This window comes from Engystomops pustulosus, chromosome 1 (genome assembly GCF_040894005.1).
Source record: "Engystomops pustulosus chromosome 1, aEngPut4.maternal, whole genome shotgun sequence".
In the NCBI taxonomy this organism is placed as follows: Eukaryota; Metazoa; Chordata; class Amphibia; order Anura; family Leptodactylidae; genus Engystomops; species Engystomops pustulosus.
The window spans coordinates 106,662,729-106,685,654 of NC_092411.1; the positions used below are offsets into that span (position 1 = coordinate 106,662,729).

General features: G+C 37.8%; 1 protein-coding gene across 1 annotated transcript in view; it reads left to right on the forward strand.

Moving 5' to 3' along the window:
- The window catches only part of CNTNAP4 (contactin associated protein family member 4), a 215,702-nt gene that overhangs the window by 30,635 nt on the left and 162,141 nt on the right, over window positions 1-22,926 (forward strand). The window contains exon 2 of the mRNA XM_072150804.1: window positions 10,261-10,371. Within this exon, the coding sequence (XP_072006905.1) occupies window positions 10,261-10,371 (111 nt within the window). The remainder of the gene's footprint in view (window positions 1-10,260; window positions 10,372-22,926) is intronic.

A 22,926-nucleotide genomic window follows, 5' to 3' on the forward strand; every position in this document is an offset into this window, starting at 1 on the left:
CAAAGCCAATGTGATAGAGCTTACTATATAGTGTTGGGTGATACAGAGAGATACCCTTTTTAATGAAATAGGTTAACACATTTAAGCCATGTCAATCAGTGGTATATTTTTACCACCGAGCAGAGGCCATGGGAGTTGTAGGTACATACCTACATTGTTTGTAAACAGGTAAACATAGAAGAGAGAATGAAAGAAAGGATATTTGTGCTATGTACTCTACCTGATGTGTTTGGGTTAGTAGTAGTGGTGTAGGACTATATCATATCCATAGGACAGCAATACAGATAATACAGGTAACCTTACTTTCACTTAAAACTCTTGGATCAACAGTAAATTTATTTTGTTTCTCCAGATAGAACACAAAGGAGTTGTACTGCATGATTTTGTCATTGACAAATTTAATGTGAATGCCTACTTATCTCTCTAGTGTATATGCCTTCAGATTTTAAACATGCCATTTATCTTCCCTATGTTTCCAGACTGAGGACAATAGATGGTAAGCTTTGTTCACCAGACTCTATTGTGCCTATATTACTGAGAATATCTGTCTTTCTCTGATATAGAACTGCTTTATGTCCCAAGGTAGAAAATAACTACAATAAAGCCATTTCTCATGACTCATGACCAGACTATGTTTGAAGACATTCACTAATAATATGGTCTTGGTGTAATGTATAGAAAATAGCTTGCACATATACTAAATTGCTGCATAAGGGGCTTTGAAAGTCATTACTATTCTTTATAATGTAATAAATTCTAAGGTTTAGTGTACATTAACAGTAAAGTTTAAAGTAAAATAGTGGCGTCTTTCAATGGAAAATATTTTTTCTATTTCTTTATGATCCTCTGATAGATGTATGAATCAGTAATTGTCAAATAATATTCAAATGTATTCTGATCCTGTTAGAAAAGCCTTGCCCAAGTACAGTACAAGGATATCGGTAGCTTGAATAAGCTTCCGAACAACAGTCTTCTCAGTTATAGTACCAGCTCAAAACATTATGATGCCAAGTAGTCTTTGCCGAGCCCAGAAATATAAATTGTATGCCAACCGAAATAAAAGCATTGCCCTACTGTCAATATTCACAACTATAGTGGGGGCGAGGTAAAAAGAACAAAATAGAAAAGATGTATCTCAACCGTAGCACTTTAGCAGAAAAGACACAGCAGCTTCTAGGTCTACAGTTAACATCAGGAACCTACATGCCATACATGGTAACTTAATAATCAAGCTGTATACCTTACTTATAGATTATACAATTCCAATAAGTTTACCTTATTCGTATTGATAACATCTACAGGTTCTGGCAGAAAATACCATTTCATCTTCTATACCTGTGCTCCCCACCCTTTTTGTATCCAGGGATCAAATTTTTTTCCAGGGACTGGGCCAGGGAACCCTTTTGTGTGCCGGCAAATACACCCCCAACAACCCAGTCTAAAATGCACCATATACTCCAGCTGCCACCTTTTCTGTAGCCCCCTCTATGGTACCCCTAATGGGTTGATAAGTAGCTACAGAAAAGGAGACATTATAATACCCCTTTTTCTATAGCAACCCCCACACACCTATAATGTCTCTTTTCTGGCTTATTACTGTGAGGAAAAAAAATAAACATACCACATATACACAAGTATTAGCCAAACTGAGGTACCTAATTTTACCACCAAAAAATTAGAAAACATAGTCTCAAGTATAAGCCTAAATGTGGGAAATGCAGCCGCTACTCTTTAATAAAATGTTCAGCAATCTCCCCTCATCAATTAAATCTCCAGCAGCAGCCTGCCCTCAATAATAAAATGTCTGCAGCAACACCCCATATTAATAAAATGGATGCAGCAGTCTGCCTCATTAATAAAATGTCTGCAGCAGCCTCCCTGCATTATTGAAATGTCCGCAGCAGCTTCACCCCATTAATGAAATGACCGCAGCAGCTTCCGCGCCATTTAGGAAATGTCCGCAGCACAGCCCCCCAACAAAATATCCCCAGCAGTGCTCCCACCATTTAAAATGTCCCTAGCAGTGCTCCGCCATTAATGAAATGCCCCCAGCAGTGCTCCCCACCAACAAAATGTGCACAGAAGTGGACCCTAAAAGGTCCCAAGCAGTGCTTCCCCTAATGAAATGCCCCCACTAGGGCTCCCCCCCCCAATGAAATGCCCCCAGCAGTGTTCCCCCATTAATGAAATGCCCCCAGCAGTGCTCTCCCTAATAAAATGCCCACAGCAGCGCTCCCCCCCCAACCCAAATGAAATGCCCCCTGGGCTGCTCCCCAGAGGAGGCCCCATAAAAATAATAAAGCATACACTTACTTCCAGGACTTCTCTTCACGCTGGCTTCTTCTGTCCTCAGCTTCCCGTCACTGCGGACAGAGGCACGTTTATATGTCCATAAATACACGGGGCTGCGGAAGAAGAGGAGCACCAGAGGTAAGTACTGATTTTTTGGCTTGCCCACTCTTAGGCCATGCCCGGTAGTTGAAGACTGCTATGCTATAGTATGGAGAATGAATATTTAAAATATATACTCCAATATTTTTTTGTATTGGAATCAATTGCCAGATAGTAAAGCAGTGTGTATATGTAATGAATTTGAGGAGATGTAAGGTTTTTTTTTTTGCAAAGGGATCTTCAATGATCTAAAGTAGACTTGCAAATAGTGAAACCAAACCTACAATTTAATTGTCTATTTTTTCTGTTCACAACAATAAGGAATATTTGTCATTATGGTGTCACAGCTTTCTAAGGTAAATCATCTAGGTGGAAGCAACAGATAGACTAGCAATAGGGAACTGCATATTTATTTTCTTGTCATATATTGTCACTTTTAGGCTATAAATTCACAGCTCTTCAGTTGAGCATTTCTTACCAACACATGAATGAACAGTATGTGGTTAAGGTTTAAACAGTATGTGCAATTCTGATGTAAGTTGTTAAGAGTGCCATACTTTATATTCTTATAAAGGATAAAAATGTTCAGATCTCCAAGTTATTGACATTATTGACAGTGTTAAGCAACTTCACAAAAGTTACCTATTTCTCCATGTCATTAAATTGAAAACTAAAGAAAAAATGTTTTAAACAATGACATTATGTATCAGACATATCCCCATTGCGATCTCTGAACTTTTGTTTCAATAAATCGAGACCAAAAATTAAAAGAAAATTACACAATTAAATATTTCCCACTTACAAAATTTTAGTGCAAACCTATTGTAGAAAGCTGGGCTAACAAAGAAGGGTGACTAATATCAGTTTAAATACTAGATTGCAGATTTGATGCCTAAAATCTGTTGTAGAAAATGTATTTTAGAAATAAGTACAGATATACAATGGCAATAGGTAACCACATACCCTTCCTCTCAGTGCTGTTAAAGACGCTCTGGGTGTTCAGACCCATTTAGTCATTCTCATAGCAGTAAAGAAGCAAAGGGTTAACCACATACTCTTCCTCTCACAGCCGTTAAAGGTACTGTGGGTGTTCAGACCCAGTTAGTCATTCTTATAGCGAGAAAGGAAGCAGTGGGAAAACCACAACACCTTCCACTCACTGTGGTTAAAGGTGCTCAGGGTGTTCAGACCAAGTTATTCTAATTGAAGTTCCAGGAATGTGGAACTGAAAAATTTGAAACAAATGTTCTGGGAATGAGGAATTGAAGGATTTTACTGTGGGACAGCCACCACCAGCAGATCTTTAAAGTTGTCCTTTAAAGCTGTCAATCTCCACCAGGCAGAATAGGAGCATTTCAAAGGCCAGTAATTTGGAAATGCTCCTATTAAGGACCAGTGTTTGTGCATGGGATTGGCATGGGGGATGGAGAGCTGAATGGATGGTATGGACAGGATTGGTGACTGTGGTGCTGCTGTTGGTGGAAGTAGTGGTGGTGGCTATACATCCCCTATTAGTGGGGAGACAGGATGGATTGTGACTAGGGAGGCAGTGGTGCAGGCTGGGCTAACTGAAGCAGCAGAAAGAGCCTTATGTGTTTCCAGGTGTTTTTGGTGTCTCAGTCACTGTTTACAGGTTACTAGTCATACATGAAGTGCTCAGATTGCTAAGGCTCTGGTGGTGGCACAGTATGCAAATAACATGTGTTCTGTCTTCTGCATTCTGTGAGAAAAATACAAAGCTTAAGACATTCACTGCGCAGTATCCTTTTCTCTGGGTTCCTGGATGTGGGGAGTAGCAGTCAAAAATTAGGCTATGGGCTAATCACTGAACCTTAGCCTCCTTTAGCTTGTTTTCCAGCTGCTAGTGGCTTTCTGCCCCTTTCTACCTCTGAAGTGACCTTCTTTTCCAACCGTGTCAGGTCCAGGACCTCATCATCACCACTGGCTTCCTCTAACACTGAGCCCACACTGTTGCCCTCCTTCTCCATCTGAATATTGCAGAAAGCCACAGCTGTTGGCAGTTGTGTTTCATTGTCATCATAGGTCTCTTCTGGTGGTCCAAACCCACACCCTCACCCTCCAATAAGAGTTCTTGGGAATCTTGTAACTGTAACTCTACAACTGGGGAAGGGGCAGGTGGATGGATGATAGAATCCCAATTTGGGGAGTCATCTCAGCATGTGTAAACATTCCATAACTTGTGGCTGAAATGGCTTTGCTACTTTGAAGGGGGTGGGGTGGATGGGTCTGCATTTAGAACTGAGGATGTGCAAAGCAAAGACAATCCCACGTAAGATGATGCACTGTCTGCCATGTTATTGACCAATGCCTCAATTTTATGTGGCCTATTGGGGCCTATAAGTTCATACTGCACACCCAGGCACCTACTCAAATGAGAGGAACTTGGAGTAGGCTTGGAGAGAGTCCTCTCCCTGCAACACCAGCTCCATCACCACCACCAGCAGCAGCCCCACAGCCACATCTCTGTCCCTTGATTCCTTCTTTCCTCATTTCAAAAGACATGCAGTACCAAACTATAATGTGACAGAACCTTTATGACCTTCATAGAAAACAGAACTTTTATGATCCACTTATCAGTGTATGTTACTCGCAGAGAACATAACTTTTATGATCTATCAGATTTGCTAAACATTATTATGAGATCTTTTATTATCTACACACTATTGATCAGGATGAACACTTTTCTAATTCATTCATTAAAGCACTCTAATCACTATGATAAGCTCTTCTATTATTCATGTATAAATGTGGCCTATTAAATATAATTAGCACTTATTCACTTATGCAATGCACACTATTCACTATGATGATCACTTTTATCCACCTAATCACTATAATGAGTACTTACAGTATATTATCCATGCATTAATGCAGGCTTTTCGCTATGGTGAGCACATTTGTTACCCATGTATTAATGCACGGTAATCTCTATGATCCATGTATTGATGGGCGCTGTTCACTATGATGAACACTTTTATTATCTACATATTAATGCTCACTATTCACTATTCATTCTGCAATTATTGCAGATTTCTTTCTTGTCTAACAGGAGCCTCATGTGTACACCTAAGTGCCCTGACGAGGACAATTGCTAAGTTTTCCGATAAGGTTTAAGGTATCTCTGTGGTCATATTGCTCTTAAGAATAAAGGGACTACACAGTGAAAAATATGAGACACTTGTACTGCCAAATATCTTGAATCATCATTATAATTCAAAATTATTGGCATTTGGTATAATGAAAAATTGCATACATTCTTTTTGTAAAAATAACGTTTTTGGCATGCAGTCTTTATAATTCAGAAGTAAATTTATAAACATTTATGCATTTTATAATGGGTATGGTAAGATTAGTCTCAGTTTAATGTCACCTTAGTAATCAAACTGAAACTCCATAGAGGACTATTTTAAAACACATAATTTGGATGCACTGCCCTCAGCTATCAGTTTTATGATTAAAATATGATCATCCTTACAACTCATGATAAAGTATAACCAGATTGTCTTACAACACCCAGAGAGATACTCAACATATGCTGAGGTCACTTGGTTTGCACATCTTGCAAGTGATTTATATCAAGAATGACAGATGTCAGTATATACATTCCAAAACGTGATGGCCCTGTTAAATTTGTAGTTGTTCATTGAAGTCTCTATGGAGAAAGTCAAGCAGCTGGATGGTAAGAAATGACTAAAGCGGACAGACTGTGAATGTAAAAAACAGGTAGATTCAGTGTAGTCGAAATAAATCAAGTGGTTTGAAACTTTTACTGTATTAACAGTTTGTCTTTCCAAAAGTGCGGTCCAGAAATAGAAATTAATATTAAAAATGAATACCATATAATTGAAGTCAAATTCAGGAATTCCACCCTTGATTAACAAAGACTTTTAGTCCAGTTTTAAAAAGGTTGCCTAGTGGTACCATAAAATATTGCCTGTGCACAAATTACAACTCAGAGCTGTAACATGTGTGAAAATACAGTATAAAGGTAAAATGACACCTTGGACACACCTAGAGAGCCACCCACAAGAAACAAATGGGTAGAACACAAAAGAACTGGAGACAAATTAAGAAATAGAGAAGGGAAAACAGAGATACAACAAACACAGGATAAGTCCTCAATACAAGTTCAAAAAAGTACATTTTGAGAATAAGTCCAATTGACAAGCGCGTGTCCAAAGTGTAGAGTTAAAAAGTCTCACAATTAGGCAGAGATTTTCTTCAGTTCCAACTTCTATGGAGGACTTTAACCCTATTTATGGCTTGAACCTTCATAGTGGCGAAGGGAGATGCATGGAGATGCATCTAAAGTGTTTCGATACATTGGACATGCATTTTTTCCAAGTAATTAGATATTGCTCTTCCCATGTGCTCAGAGATTTGTTTATTAAACTTGCGATTAATAAAATCTACATATTTGACAAAAAAAGGGTCTAAAAAAGTAAAGCTGGGCAAAGAAGGCCCCAGCAAAAACATCCCAAATTCAGACAGTAAATTACAGAAACAAGACAGGATGTATATGAATTGTAACAAATCCTTTATTGAATCAAAAAAATATATACATAAAAACACTTAAAAGGCACTAAGTGTGCTGTGGTCCAGCAACCAACCCTGATCTCAATGCAAAATGAGAAGTGAATATGATGTACATATCAGGCCATGAAACCTGGTTTGGCACAAGACTAACAACAGTCAAAAATAACCCAAATAAATGTGCAGACATATGGATATAAATATAAGTAGCTTGGCCATGAAGAGAATAGTAAGAATATTTACCTAAAGTGCATAGTGCAGTCAGGGAGGGTGCTGGAGGAAAGATGCCCCACGCGTATCGCCTGTGCAGACAGGCTTCCTCAGGGGTAAATGTGGACAGTCCATAGGAACTTACAACCTGAGCCACAGATACACATCTGCGTCCATTTTTGGCGCACGCGTCAAATTTTTGGCGCACGCGTCAAACTTTTGGCGCACGCGTCTAATTTTTGCCACACGCGTCTAATTTTTGGCGCACACGCATCCAATCTTTACTCTATGCGCATGAGCGCCCTGCTAATTCCGGTCACCGGCTATGTCACTTCCGGTACTTGGAACACACGCCAACAGCAGAATTGGGAGGCGCGCGGTATGAGGGCTTAATTTGGAGGTGGGTCCTTCCCCTATATATATCTTCCTATGCACTGTCCACATTTACCCCTGAGGAAGCCTGCCTGCACAGGCAATACGCGTGGGGCATCTTTCCTCCAGCACCCTCCCTGACTGCACTATGCACTTTAGGTAAATATTCTTACTATTCTCTTCATGGCCAAGCTACTTATATTTATATCCATATGTCTGCACATTTATTTAGGTTATTTTTGACTGTTGTTAGTCTTGTGCCAAACCAGGTTTCATGGCCTGATATGTACATCATATTCACTTCTCATTTTGCATTGAGATCAGGGTTGGTTGCTGGACCACAGCACACTTAGTGCCTTTTAAGTGTTTTTATGTATATATTTTTTTGATTCAATAAAGGATTTGTTACAATTCATATACATCCTGTCTTGTTTCTGTAATTTAAAATCTACATATTGTTATCGGCAAGCTTCACAGAAAATCAAATAGATAATGTCATTAGTATCACAGTTAATGTATCTACCAGCACACAGGGTTTGTAAAAGCAGATGTACAGCGAAGAGCGGTACCCGCGGTTTGTGAAAGAATGCATGTTGGCGACACAGTATGCAGGGCCACAGTGAAAAACCAGCACATATGGTTGCTGCAACGGCAGGATAATGGCTGCCTTCTGTGCAGTACCTCGTGGGCCATGGCTGCACACAACATGGAAGCCTGGCTGGTCTTACCGTTACATTAGAACTCTGTAATTTAAGCTCTGTAAGTTACCAGGAGTATTGTCTTACAATTGTATAATTCTATTTTATATGTGTGTATGTATATAACTAGGAACTTAAAGCAAAAAGCAACAAGCAAACGAAACAAGTAATCATATCTGTATCACCTTTAGGCTACATTCACACGATGTATGCCTGCCGTACCGTACAGACATCTTATTTACATTTTAATGGTAATAAACAGATAAATAAACAGGCTAAAAACAGAGCTCTGGCTGTTATTTGTTTGTGGCATCCTGGTCAGAGGTCATGAAGCTAGCATAGATATTAAGACCACTTTACAAGGTGTTAAATCGCTGCATTAAATGAAACTCCCATTCTGTTTTGGAGTCTGTGACCTGTTTCCTCCAAATAGAGTCCTGCGGTGGGACATTGTGCACGCATAATAAGGTAGTCTACATGGGAAGACCTGCAGAAAAACGTCCCCTTGATCTTATGTAGATGCTGTGATTGTGGTAAAGGTACATTGTCACCCGTGTGAATGTATCAACATGTTTTGGGGCTTTAGGGTGCTCCGAACAACAAGGTTTAAGGTTTGGTGGTTGCTGGAAGCAGAGGGTGGACTGGAAATATTTCTTTTATCTTTGTGAATAATAGGTTGCAGTTCCATGGTAATACTATTTAGGATATCCAGTTGTGGACTGTAGGTGACTACTAGGGGTAATCAGGCCTTCTGTTGGGTCTCCTTATATGCAAGTAAGCTTTCTCTGGTGATGGCTGCTGCTTCGCTTATTTTATTCTCAATCACTTTTGGCCTTTAGTCACCTGGAGGAATTCAGAACTTAGCCCCCAAAGGTGTCTGGTTGTAATATATAGTTCGACTGTATATAATGGATTGTCTTGTGTGTTTGGGGTGGAAGCTGTAATTTTTTAGGTAGGCAGTTCAGAAAGTAATTCTGTATCTGAATAGTTTAATTTCAGATTGATGGTGGGGTGAAAGTTGTTGTAACCATCGTGGAATTGAAGCGGTGCCTCCCCACTTGCAGCTCAGATGATCAGAATATCATAAATGATAAATATCATACATAAATGGAGGTAGATCATGGGTTTTGTGGTACATGTAGAAAGGTACAAATCTTAAAGTTCAGCCATAAAGAGATTTGCATACTATGGTACACAGCTTGAACCCATTGATGTTCCCATACACTGTAGGTACAGATCCTCTCTAAATGTAAAATAGTTGTTCTGTGACCACCTGCGTTGGTAGGTTATGTTTCTCCATGTGTGCCCGAAATGCCACAATTCCACTTTTTGTGGGGAATGTACAGTATGTGTACTTCCATGGAGGCCAGAAGTTTAAAGATATTGGGGCAGATTTATCAAGCTGTCTGAAAGTCAGAATATTTCTAGTTGCCCATGGCAACCAATCACAGCTCCCCTTTAAAATATTCATGAGCACTGGTAAAATGAAAGCTGAGCTGTGATTGGTTGCCATGGGCAACTTGGAATATTCTGACCTTCAAACAGCTTGATAAATCTGCCCCATTGTCCATTCATATGGTATAACAGTAAAAAGATATGGAGATGAGTAATGAGAGCTAAAATACATACAAATGTATATAATACAGCCCTGATTATTTGATTAAACAATATTATGGGTAAAAACTAGGTAAAGAGGATTCCCTTTTGACAGTTTTCTTCTGCTTTTCATACACTTTTCTATGTTTAATGGAAAAGCCTTTCTGTTTCTGCTGTTTGGGCATATGGAAATACTGAATGTTCTGACAATTGCATTTAAACTATTATTTTTTCACAAAAATATCAATATGTGTTTTCTATGCTTCTTTTATTGGCAAATTGATGAATCACTGAATCCTTTTCTGTTTTTTTGCTTGCTAGTATGAGAAGCGTATTGTACCTTTGTGTTTTTCATTTTTAGAAAAATTCTTTTAGCACAATATTCTTCAACATTGCCACCTTTATCGTATTCATACAATATTCTGTGTTCTTTCCACAGATGATTGTGAAGGCCCACTGGCTTCATCGCTCCCTCCATCCTCCTTCAGTAGTTCATCAGAACTCTCTAGCACACACAGTGCTGGATTTGCCAGGTTAAATAGAAGAGATGGTAAGTTTTGTTTGGTTTTCCATTATATTGTTTATTTTATTATTACACTTGAGAAACGCAGCAGCATATCACAGTACAACTGATCTTTACTCCCTATGAGTAGAGATTACAGGAAACTGCTGCTCGTGGTATAAAATAAATCTTTGTAGAAGGTCTAATTGAGATGAGGAGGCAACAAGTCTTTTCAATGAGCACCAACAGTTCAACAATGCATGTGTTTCCTGAGTCTCTAAGTCTCTCTATGGTTCAACATAAGATGACCTAAAATCATTAATACATGGTAGCCAAACCCATTAAACATGTTTAAATAATTATATGAATTTATGTAATATTGTTAGGCCTATCATGCTATATGTGTCCTGTTGTGTGAGTGTGCTTTTAACAGCCATGCAATGTCTCTTTTCACTGACCAGTAGGGTTATGGTTTATTTAAATTCAACTCAATTGTCCTGCATATCAATTGAGAAAAATACTCAACTACTAAATATACTTTAAATGTGACATGATCAACAGCAAAATATTTCAGTGAGTGTGATTTGCCGGTAACATCAGGCTCTCCTTCACTGTGGCACAGGGAAGAGGTCTTTGAATGCCTTCAGTCAGTTGAGTACTAAAGGACAGAATGCTGCTCCGAAGTCATGTGATGTGGCCCCCTAGCTGCACTAATTTCATCAGTCAAGCAACGGCTTAATGGGGTCGTTATGTAATAAAAACATTTACCATGGCAATTACAAGACCCTAATATGATCACCTATACTTTATTTAGCCTGCTAAATCTGCTCTTCAGTCGAATGGTGCTGCAGTCAAGTGACCTGCCAGCAGATAGACTTGGGATTTTCTGTAGCTTTGCACTCATTCACATACTCTGATGTCATTGGGAGCAACCACCCCCAAAATGGCAGTACCCACTAGTTTCAATTTCTTTGGTGCCAATGGCATTTTAACAATTAACACCCTTATGTGTTTCTAGTTGGTGTACCGAACACAGACCCAAATAGGATTTATACATTTTAACAGGTCCGCGCATAAAAAAAAATTACTCCTATCAATATGAAGTCAGCTCTAGACATATAAAAATCCATTTCTTCTTCAGTCCTGACCAGCAAAATCTATTTAATTTACTATGAGATTACTGGAATAATTCCATTCCATCTGGACGCAACATCAGTTTCTGAGATAAGCATACAGCAGTGTTGTGCCTTCAGCATGACATTACAAGTTGAACACCTCTTTATCCTCAAGATTTTTGGTTCATGATAAATCCAAAGGTTAATCTGTACTAGGGGGTAATGTTGAGCAGACCACAATGTTCATGAACCCAAACCCAACCCCAAACTTCATTTAGAAGTTTGGGATTGGGTCCAAGTCAGCTTAACCCACTGCCAATTACTTTATTATATAACTCCAAGGCCACAGACCATGGGACTTCTATACTTTCTTCCAGGTGAAGTAGCGGTCAAGTAATTATCACAAACTCACAGGCATCGGAGTGGATAAATAACCATGCAGATTTAGTAATAGTGCTGCGTTTTCTAACTTAGAAAGATCCTCCTTGTAATGCGTCTCATTTACTGAGTAGCCACTATCAAAGATAATGAAGGCACATAGCGCAATAATGTTTGATAGAAATTCCAACAATTTTATTCATTCCAATTACAAAAAAATCCAATAAAAGGCCTTAATTATAAAATCCACATCACACACGTTCTGCATCCTCTCCCGGCCCAGGGTTTAACCTTCAAACTAGGCTTGTTCCAGGGCATCCCTTAAGTGCACTTCCTACATATTGGGGCATATTCATCAGGCCAATAAATAAATCACAAATACTAGCTAATTGCTAGCACTTGTGATTATTTAGCCCAATCCGCCACCTTCACGCCGGGAGTGGGCTGGTGCAGGACGTTACTGTCCTTGCACCAGTGCACTTGCTGCAGCCAGTGACTTTTCACATGTGAAAAGTCGCTGTCTGTGCTTATTTCTATGCCAGGCGGGCCCTGTCGTAGAAATAAACGCTGCACAGCACCCTGCCGGATTCTGCAGCAGCGAGGCTATCATATGATAAATATGCCCCATTATCCTTATATATTAATTATTATCAATATTCATACATAAAACTAACTCATAAATATCTACAGTACATAAAAACTTTTAAAAACGCTGTATCTGATAAACAAAATCATTTTCACAAAATAGTTTTATTTTGGCAACAATGGGTTTTACACTATTCACCTTATATGCATCTGACATTTCTTATTCATTCCCACTTAAGCAATATACATTTGATAAAAAATTATAATGATTTTATTCCTCTAACCACCCAAAATGTTTTGTATATCCAATAATATTCCCTGCGGTTCATACTTATTATATTGGAACATTGATAAATTTATAGAAATCCATAGAATTGTAATCCCCTGGACTAGTTTGTAAAACATTATTTTATTTTATACTTTTAATTTCCACTGTCAATAACACCTGCACGTTGCTGGCACCAATTGCATGTGTTATCTCTCTCAATCAATGTGGCAAGTGTACATTTGGGGACGATCATGGCTCCCAGAAGTGCCCAGATCAGAACAGAATTTTCAAGTTCACCTCTGGCTGACCATAGTGTGCTTCATCATTTTGGGGACGATCATGGCTCCCAGAAGTGCCCAGCTCAGAACAGAATTTTCAAGTTCACCTCTGGCTGACCATAGCTAAACTGGAATTTCATTGGGTCCACTCATCACTAGTGCGACTTTCTTTCCCCTACTCTTTTCATTTTGCATTTCTTTACATAGCACTAGCAAATACATAATCAAGAGCCATAAGACTCATAAATGACCATGCTACCATGCAAGAAATAGTTAAAAGAAAATAGGCATACAGGTAAAGCCAGTATTTGCAGAAATGGAAAAATGAATAAAAAAATGAACAAAGTATAAAGCAATTAATTAAAACATATTTTATATTATTACATTTCTTAAAAAAGTGTAGTCATAACAAAAATAAATATTTGCATAATAAAATGTTGTTTTACTGTCAAGATGTGAATTATAGAATAATGTTATGCAGAACAACTTTAAGTGTATATTTATGTAATACTGTGCCTAACATTCTCATGCTCTGTAAGACAGATAAAAGCATCACAATAAATGACATAATGCTTTGTTCCCTTTTGCATAGCTACATTTAAGTTCTTTGAGACAAGTGAAGGCTGACTGCAACACAAAACTATTTCTAAAGGGAAATTAAATCTTTTAAATATTAAAAAACATTGTTTTATTTTAATTTAATTATGACGGCCGCATTGCAACCTGAATCACCTATAAGGTATTTGGGTCCGGGCCATACCCAGCAGACATGCGGCATGCCCCAACTTCAGCCTATTGCAGAGCGAGGGAACAATGGGGGTCATTTACTAAGGGCCCGATTCGCGTTTTCCCGACGTGTTACCCGAATATTTCCGATTTGCGCCGATTTTCCCTGTATTGCCCCGGGATTTTGGCGCACGCGATCGGATTGTGGCGCATCGGCGCCGACATGCACGCGACGGAAATCGGGGGGCGTGGCCGAGCGAAAACCCGACGGATTCGGAAAAACCGCCGCATTTAAAACAATAAAAGTGTCGCTTGGGACGCGCTTACCTTCGCTTGGTCCGGCTCGGTGAATTTCAGGGCATTCGGATGCTTTTCAGCGCAGCAGCGCCACCTGGTGGATGGTGGAGGAACTACCTTGATGAATCCCGGATGGACCCGAATCCACCTCGGGTGGAGAAAGCGCATCTGGATCGCGAACGGACCGGGTAAGTAAATCTGCCCCAATAAGTTCACTGCTCTGCCATAGACGATCAGAGGTTTAACATGCTTGTGATGTCACTGCGCCGCCTGCCGTAAGAGCTCTGCCATCTTGGTACACCTCCAAGGGACACCATGAGGGAAGAAGATGAGGTCGACGCGCATCAGTGGAACAGAGGAAGGTGAGTACACATTTATTATTTTACCTAGGACTGTATATAGTTATTATAGGGAGATTGTAAATTGTTATTATGGGGGGAGTGTATATAGTTAGAAAATTGGGACTGTATATAGTTAGTTAGTTAATGTTGTGGGACCATATAAAGGTAATGTTGGAGAGATGCATATAGTATTACTGGGGGAGCTGTATATAGTTAATGCTTAGATAAAAAAATAAGAGAGGCACAATTGATGTAATCAGAGAATCCAATACTATGGTCACATATACAACAAAATGGGTATATCAGCCAACTATCCAAAAAAATCTCCCAAGTTAACAGTCTCATATCCAAGATTGTATCACATAACACAGTAATTTGGTATACATACTAGCGGGAGATATATGTATCATAGACAAGTGTCTTACCCATATTGAGTTTGATTTATTAAAAAAAACTTCAGTGTTTGATTTCTTCTTAGCAACCTCAGCATTTCATTAAATCAATTGTAGCCTTGTGATAGGCTGTGATAGGCTTAAGTCCTTCTAGCACAGCTTACATGTTTAGAATTTATTCAAATACCTTATCTCCATTGTGCTACGATACAGGACCAGGTATGAAACCTTCCACCATTAAAATGATAGAACTAATCCAAAAACATAATTATACTACCAAAGAAATAAAGGAGTTGCAATGTTTTTGTTATTATTGATTTAACCCCTAGGGGACACAGCCTATTTTGGCCTTAAGGACGCGGTCCCATTTTTCAAATCTGACCTGTGTCACTATAAGTGGTTATAGCTTTGGAACGCTATGAGATATCCAGGGGATTTTGAGATTGTTTTCTCGTGACACATTGTACTTCAAATTAGTTTAAAAATTTGGATGAAATCTTTTGCGTTTAGTTATGAAAAAAAACAAAATTTGGCAAAAATTTTGAAAAATTCTTTATTTTCAACGTTCTAAATTCTCTACTTTTGATGCAGACAGTCATAGCACCCAAATAAATTCATAACTTACATTTCCCAAATGTCTGCTTTATGTTGGCATGGTTTTTTAAGATTCCACATATTTTACTAGAATGTTATGAGGCTCAGAATTTGGGTGCCATTTTTCACATTTTTTGTAAAATCGCCAAAACCCGTACTTAGATGGACCTGATCAACTTCTAATTGACACTGAGAGGCCTGAATAATAGCAAGACTCGTAAATTACCCCATTGTGGAAACTACACCCCTCAACGTATGAAAAACTACTTTTAAGAAGTTTGTTAACCCTTTACGTGTTTTATAGGGGTTAAAACAAAATGGAGGTGCAGTCTGCAAATTGTAATATTTTTTCACAATACACTCATTTTGGGTGGAAAATTAAACATTTAAAATGGATTAAATTAAAAAAGGCTCCACAAAGTTTGATACCCAATTTCTCCCGAGTACACGGATACTCTATATGTGGTGGTAACTTCTGTATGGGCGCACGGCCGGGCATAGAAGGGAAGGAGGCGCCATCCAAATCAGATTTGCTATGTCACATTGTACAGGCTATAATTTTTTTCTTTTTTTTAATGAGGACCTATAGGGGCTTATTTCTTTTGCCACATGAGATGCACTTTTCTGGTATGTAATTTTGGGGCATCTACAGCTAATTGGTGAGATTTAATTAACTCTTTGTTGGTGGAGGAAATGAAAATCATCAATTTTTAGGAAAATTTTTATGTGTTTTTTATTTGGCCGTTAACCATACCATAAAAATAGTATATTATTTTTATTCTATGGGTCGCCACAATTATGAAAATACTTCATTTATATATATTTTTTATTTTTTACCATTTTTACTGAATAAAAAGTAATTTGGCAAAATTGTTGTTAATTTTAGCATCACCGTCTTTCATATGTATAACTTTTTTATTTTTCACCTCACAAATCTGTTTAAGGGCTTATTTTTTGCAAGAATGATAGCTCTTTTTAGTGGTCTTATTTTAGATTGCGTAACTTTTTAAAATCACTTTTTTAGAGCATTTTTAAAGGGCATTAATAAAAAATCATCTTTTTCAGAGAGAGTTTTTTTAGGTTGTTTTTTACGGGGTTCACTTTGCGGATCTAATAACAATTCTGTTTTATTATACAGATTGTTACGGACGCAGGGATACCAAATATGTGGGGGTTTTGTGTATTTTATTCAATTGTACTGAATAAAAACTAATTTGGAGAAAATCTTATTCATTTTAGCATCACCATCTTTTCATATGCATAACTTTTTTATTTTTTGGCTGACAAATCTGGTTAGGGGCTTATTTTTTGCGAGAACAGTTGTTCTTTTTAGTGGGCTTATTTTAGAGTGCATAAAATTTTTAAAATCACTTTTTAGAGCATTTTTTATAGGGTATTAATTAAAAATTATCTTTTTTCGGAACGTTTTTTGCGTTTTTTTCCTCCAGCGTTTACCGTGCGGGTCCAGTAACAATTCTGTTTTATTATGCAGATTGTTACGGACGCGGCAATACCAAATATGCAGGTTTTTTTTGTGTTTTTATGTTTTTTATACTTTATTAAGTTTTTTATGGGAAAGTGACATTTTAGGGGCTTATATTTTATGTATTTATTTTTTATTTATTATAATGTGTAGTGTTAACTGTTTTTGCATTTTTTTTTACTTATACATACTTGAACTTAAACCAGTGATGCTCTGATCACTGGTTTAAGTTCAATACACTGCTCTACAATACTATTTTATTGTAGAGCAGTGTAAACTGTCTGAGCAAGCTTGCGCATGCTCAGACAGTTTGCAGTCAGACCCGGAAGGGGTCTGGCTGCCATGGAGACCGGGCAGCTCCGGGGCACATGCCAGTCCTCGGAGCTGCCCGGAAGAGGATCGGATCCCCCGGTAAGCGGCACGGGGGATCCGATCCACAGCAGGAACACTCTTACACGCCGCGGTCATGCGTGTAAGGGGTTAACACCCGCGATCGGAGCCGGCAGCTGACAGCCGCTGCTTCTGGTACCGGCTCCGTTCGTGAGCCGGTCCCAGAAGCTAGACGTTATACTACGTCCCGGTGCGCTAAGCATCTAGCCCCGGGGACGTAGTATAACGTCGTGGTGCGCCTAGGGGTTAAGCAGAGAATCATATATTTTTGGTACCCCCTGAGGAAGTATGGGCAAAACACAAGTTGGGAGTCCACATAGAGACAATGGGGCACATTTACTAAGAATGTAGGAAACTGCACTAAAAGTGCTCTGCTCCTGTATAATGTTGGGTTCACCAGATTCATTAAGAATGTGCACCAGAAATCATGAATCTTGCGCTTCCCTGCACTGGGCCGACAGAGTTCACCAACTTTTTTGTTGTGCATGTTAAATCAGGCGCATGGTCCGACTGAGCACCGGAACGCCCCTTAATTTGAGTCACATGTGCCTAGTGCAGACACTTTTTAATTACCTGTGCAAGCAGTTTACACCTTAAAGAACATGCAAAGTCACACAGAAAACTGGCACAAAGCCCTTAGTATAAGTATACAGTCAGGTTTCTTTTTACAACTGACAGCAATCTGTATAATTTTTCTAATAATACCATATGTTTTGGACTATAAGGTGCACAAAACATCCTTTGATTTTCTCAGAAATCAAAGATGTGCCTTATAGTGCAGTGTGCCTTATATATGAACCATACTTACAGACAACAGCTGCCTTGAACTGTACACAGGGCTGCCACTTGCTGGTCATTAATCCTTATAATCGTGTGCGCCTTATAATCCGGTGCGCCTTATAGTCCGGAAAATACAGTAATTTCCTCTTCTGGTGGAATGTGGGAGGTTCTCAACAAAAATGGATTTATGGCATAATACATTTCATTTTACTAACTACTCAAAGAAATGTGAAAGGATAGTCTGATGATAGCCCCAAGCATGCTGGGTTTAGTAGGTATAGAATTCCTAATATCAGCCATGTTCATGATTTTTGGATGAATCAACTGTGCACACAGTATAGATCAAATGGTTTTATTTGTCTGACAATCATCGGCTGGCATAGATAATCTAGTTTTCATTGAGAATGTTGTTTGTCTATTAGGTGGTCTCAGTGTGAGATACCAGCCGGTGTTTTCTTAGAATAAGTAATGTATTATTCATAAATAAAGCTTCAATGAAATATTGGATTTTTATTTTAAACTGATGATCAACTCAGATGTTAGATTCTGATATCAGCGTAATTGTTATTTAATGAGCTTCGAAAATAAATAGCATAGGGCCAAAGCTTAACGTATTCCACAAATAAATAATGAACTGTGCTCATGCAATGAGAAATCAGATATCAGAAAAAACAATATGGCAAAAGAAATATACATGATGAGACTTAAAATGCTAAAATATATAGTGCAGCATTGTGGGGAGAAGTATACAAAGCATCATCTAAGAACTGTACAGTATAACCAGGGTACTTAGGAAGCTTGAAGTATCAAAAAACATTATGATTCTGTATGATTTCTTCATGGGAACCGTGGTTTCACCAGGAAATGTAGTTGACGTTGACCATGTACCTCATGAGATTTGGATTATAGACACCTAAAGAATACTGTAGGTCTACCTTTCATGACTATGCTTAGATGATGATAAGTATGGTAAGAAAATGTAATTAGTATCTAAACAAGGACTATATATATATATATATATATATATATATATATATATATACACTATATACTACTACTATATATATATACACATGTGTGTGTATAATTTTGAGCATGTATAGAAAAATGCTGCTAAGAATTAAATTTTTAAAAAATTGTGTTAAAGGGAAATTCTCATTTCAGCTAAATAAATGTTATTGTTTGTATAATGAATAGTTAATTTTTCACTGTATTTATACAATACTTTCTGTATCAATTCTTTGACCGTTTTCTAGATCTCTGCTTGCTGTCATTCAATAGAAAGCTTCTCTGTTTATTTCCTGATTATTCTCTATGATACTAACGATCTGTGCACCTGTGTGACCATGGTCAGATTTCGGTTCCCTAGAAGTAAACATAGAAGCTTTCTATAGAAGGACAGCGTGCAGAGATATTTAGAACTGTGAGCAACTGATACAGAAAGTATATTGGAAAATTATATAACTTTTTATCATACAAACAATAACATTAATTTGCCAAAATGGGAATACCCCTTTAATATTTTTTTAAAGGTTAGTGAACTTTAGGCAAAAGCCTTAAATATACCATGTATATAGCAGATTTTATTTTAACCCCTTGCCAATAAAACCTTTGTCTGTTTTTATGGTTCTGTTTTTTATTTCTTTCCTTCCAAATACCATAGTGTTTTATTTTCTATTTATTTTTACAGACATGTATGAGTTGCAAATTAAACTGCCTAGTAAAACCATTTAATATAACTTGCAATGTACTTGGAAACTGCAAAAAATTCCTAGTTCAGTTTAATAGACAAAAAACTGTTTTTCACAGGGTTTAATACCATTGTGCAAAATGTTTGACCTATCGATCACTTTTTTTCAATTCTTTATGGCTAGTGGATTTGTGAAAAATGGAGACTATGATATTTGGCCTTATTTAGTTTTCACAAGGTTCACTTCACTAGGGATGACTCATATGTTTCTCATTATGTTCATTTTTATCCTCATCCTAGGTGATAATTTAAACTTTTATTTTTTACTCTTTACTCTTTTTACTCTTTTGAACTTTTCACATAGGGTGTGGGAACCAAAGGTGGTCTGATTGCTCAGGCAATATACAACCTCCTGCAGGGTCTATTGCAGGTTATTCTATGAAAACTATGGGTACATGGACCATAAATGATTAGTAATTTCAATTCCATAGTGAAAACTATTAAAATGATATATTATTGGTTAATTTTTTTCTATATTGACAACGTTTTCCAGAAATTCTCACCAATCCCTTTTTATATAGTATAAACCAATGCAAGTGATTGCTCTTCTTTTTTAATCTTTATACATACAATGTTATATTTTATTTCTGTCATTTCTCCTTTTAAGAGTCTTCTGTTACGAATAGCAGCGGAAGCATTTTAGGAGGAAGCACGGTAAAATCATTTGCAGAAACTTTTTAGGTTTATGGCAAAGCCTTCAGAGTTGGAAGGCAATAAATAATTGTATAGCGCGCTGATAAGTTGGCTGTCTGCTTGGGAAACAGATTACGAAGCTTTGTTCTCCACTAGTAAGGGCCTTTTATGTTGGTTATTATAAGGCAGAGTGTAACCAGATACATTCAATTGGCTTCTTCCCAGACCAACATTACAATCAATACTTTGCACTATAAGGAGCAGGGGGGAAGCATATGTCACAGGCACAGAGAAATGAGTGACCATTCAGTAAAAGCTGCAGTGATGATGACAGCCTGATAAAGAAATATAACCCTACTAAGAGAGTGACAGATTTTAAGGCTTTGCACCAAGATCAGAGGAAATAACTCAGAAAGCAGCAAATCAACATTTTCCTGGTGATATCAAAGCTAAGCATATACTATACACTGTAAATAGCTCTTATCAGAAAACTGCTTGGAAAAATAAGCTTTAGTTATATATTTCTATGGCAGTGCAGGCCAATTTTAAAATTCCTTATACAACAGCAAGTTACTATGTAACAGCAAAGAAAGCAGCTAATTTATATTCTGCTTTACTAATGTGCTAAAAACCACAAATAGGTTCTCAAAGGTTGGTCTGGAAAATCTTAGACAAACCTGTGTACTTAGTATGTAAACACAAGTGGCAGATATAGTAGTTGGTACATTTTGCCATAAGCATCGACCTCTGCTGGTGTTGTGGTTTTTGGCACATACTATTATTCCTCAGCTCAACCCTTTTTATAACCAAGGCTTATTGGTACCTGAATCCAGGTCCAGTTTTGGAGTTCTTTTTAGGCTATTCTTCAATTTCTATTCTATTTATTTCTATTCTATTCAAATGACATTATGTTTGGAACGGCTTTACATATCATAACAATTTAAATTTTTTTTTCACATACACGTGAAAATCTATCATCAAAATCCATCATGATAAGCCAGGGACACTTACTCATAGATCCAGGCGCTGTGACTGCGGTAATCTTCTTATATCTGTTATCCATCACCTTCTTCCTGCTAAAATCAACTTTTAAAGTTATGCTAACAAGCCTGAAGGGTTCTGGTGGGTGTTTCCAGAGCCCCTCAGTGATATCTTTTCACCTGTTGTTACAATGAGAAGTACAGGTCTCTCCTCCCCCTGCTGCTGCTAGATTACACAGGTAGGGGGAGGAGGGAGAGAGAAGGGGAAGGGGGAGACATGTTCTGCTCATTGTAACAATCTGTGATGGGGCTCTAGAAACACCCAACGGAGCCCCTCAGGCTCTTTAGCATAAATGTAAAAAATGTATTTTACAAGGATGGCTAACAAAAATCAGAAAATTACTAGAGTCACATTGCCTGGATCTATTTTCCCTGGTTTATCCATGCTTGATTTTGATGGTAGATTTCCTTTAATTTTATAGTATAGTTTTATTAACAACATGTTTTTGTTAGAATAATTAGACAAGTAGCTAAAAGTTGGAAAAATACACTTTTTGGCATTTTTCCCATGAACACACCTTTATCAACATATGTAAAACATATATACAGCATCATCCGTAACCCTTAGTGTACATGTACTTCTAAAACTGTAAGCAATGTCTCCCTGCAGATACTCCTCCATTTTGCTCTTCGAACAGCTCTATCTTCCTAACTGTGGCGCCTAGAAACACAGTTCCAGTGTCATTTTAAAGTATCCATTATTTTTTAGGGATACTACTTTTTACATTCTCCAGAGGATAAGTTGATGTTGTAAATAAGCTTTAACATCTTTGTGAATGCATTATGGTTATAAACATCCTTATTTTGCATATCCTGTGCAGATAGCACTTGTATAGACATCATGGAAAGAGCTTACTTCAAACGGCTGTGTATTCTTAACCATAGCACCTAGAATCTCCCCTCATCAGGATTGTGTTTATAGTTGCCCCTGTTAAAGTTAGAGTTTGGAGCTTTATGTAAAAAAAAATCTTACTAAAAAAAGCTTGCTAAAAGAACTTAATAAAGCTTACTTCCCACAGCATTAATCATAGTATCATAGTTGAAAAAAGAAACATGTCCATCAAGTTCAACCAAGGAAGGGAAGGGGTTGGATGAGGAAGGGAATTCTATATAACATAACCATCAATGTTATTTAGGTGTAAAAAGGCATCTAGGCCCTTCTTGAAGCTCTCTGCTGTGGTAATATTATATCCCCATCTTGAGAGTCCATACCACTTTTGATACATGACAAGTTCTTGTCGTCTTTAGAGGCAGCTGATTGACATTGGATGCTGTTATTTTATATACTATGATTTACTATGATTTTATATACTTTGATTTACTATGACCCCCAGGTCCTTCTCAGCAAGGGACTCTCCCAGATTTACTCCCCCAAGGACATATTTTGCCTTTGGATTATTGGCACCCAGATGCATTACGTTACATTTATCCACATTGAACCTCATTAGCCAAGTGGATGACCAAACACTCAGTTTGTCCAAGTCACCACGCAGTCTATGGACATCCTCCATAGACTGTATTACACTACGCAAGTTGGTGTCATCAGTAAAAAT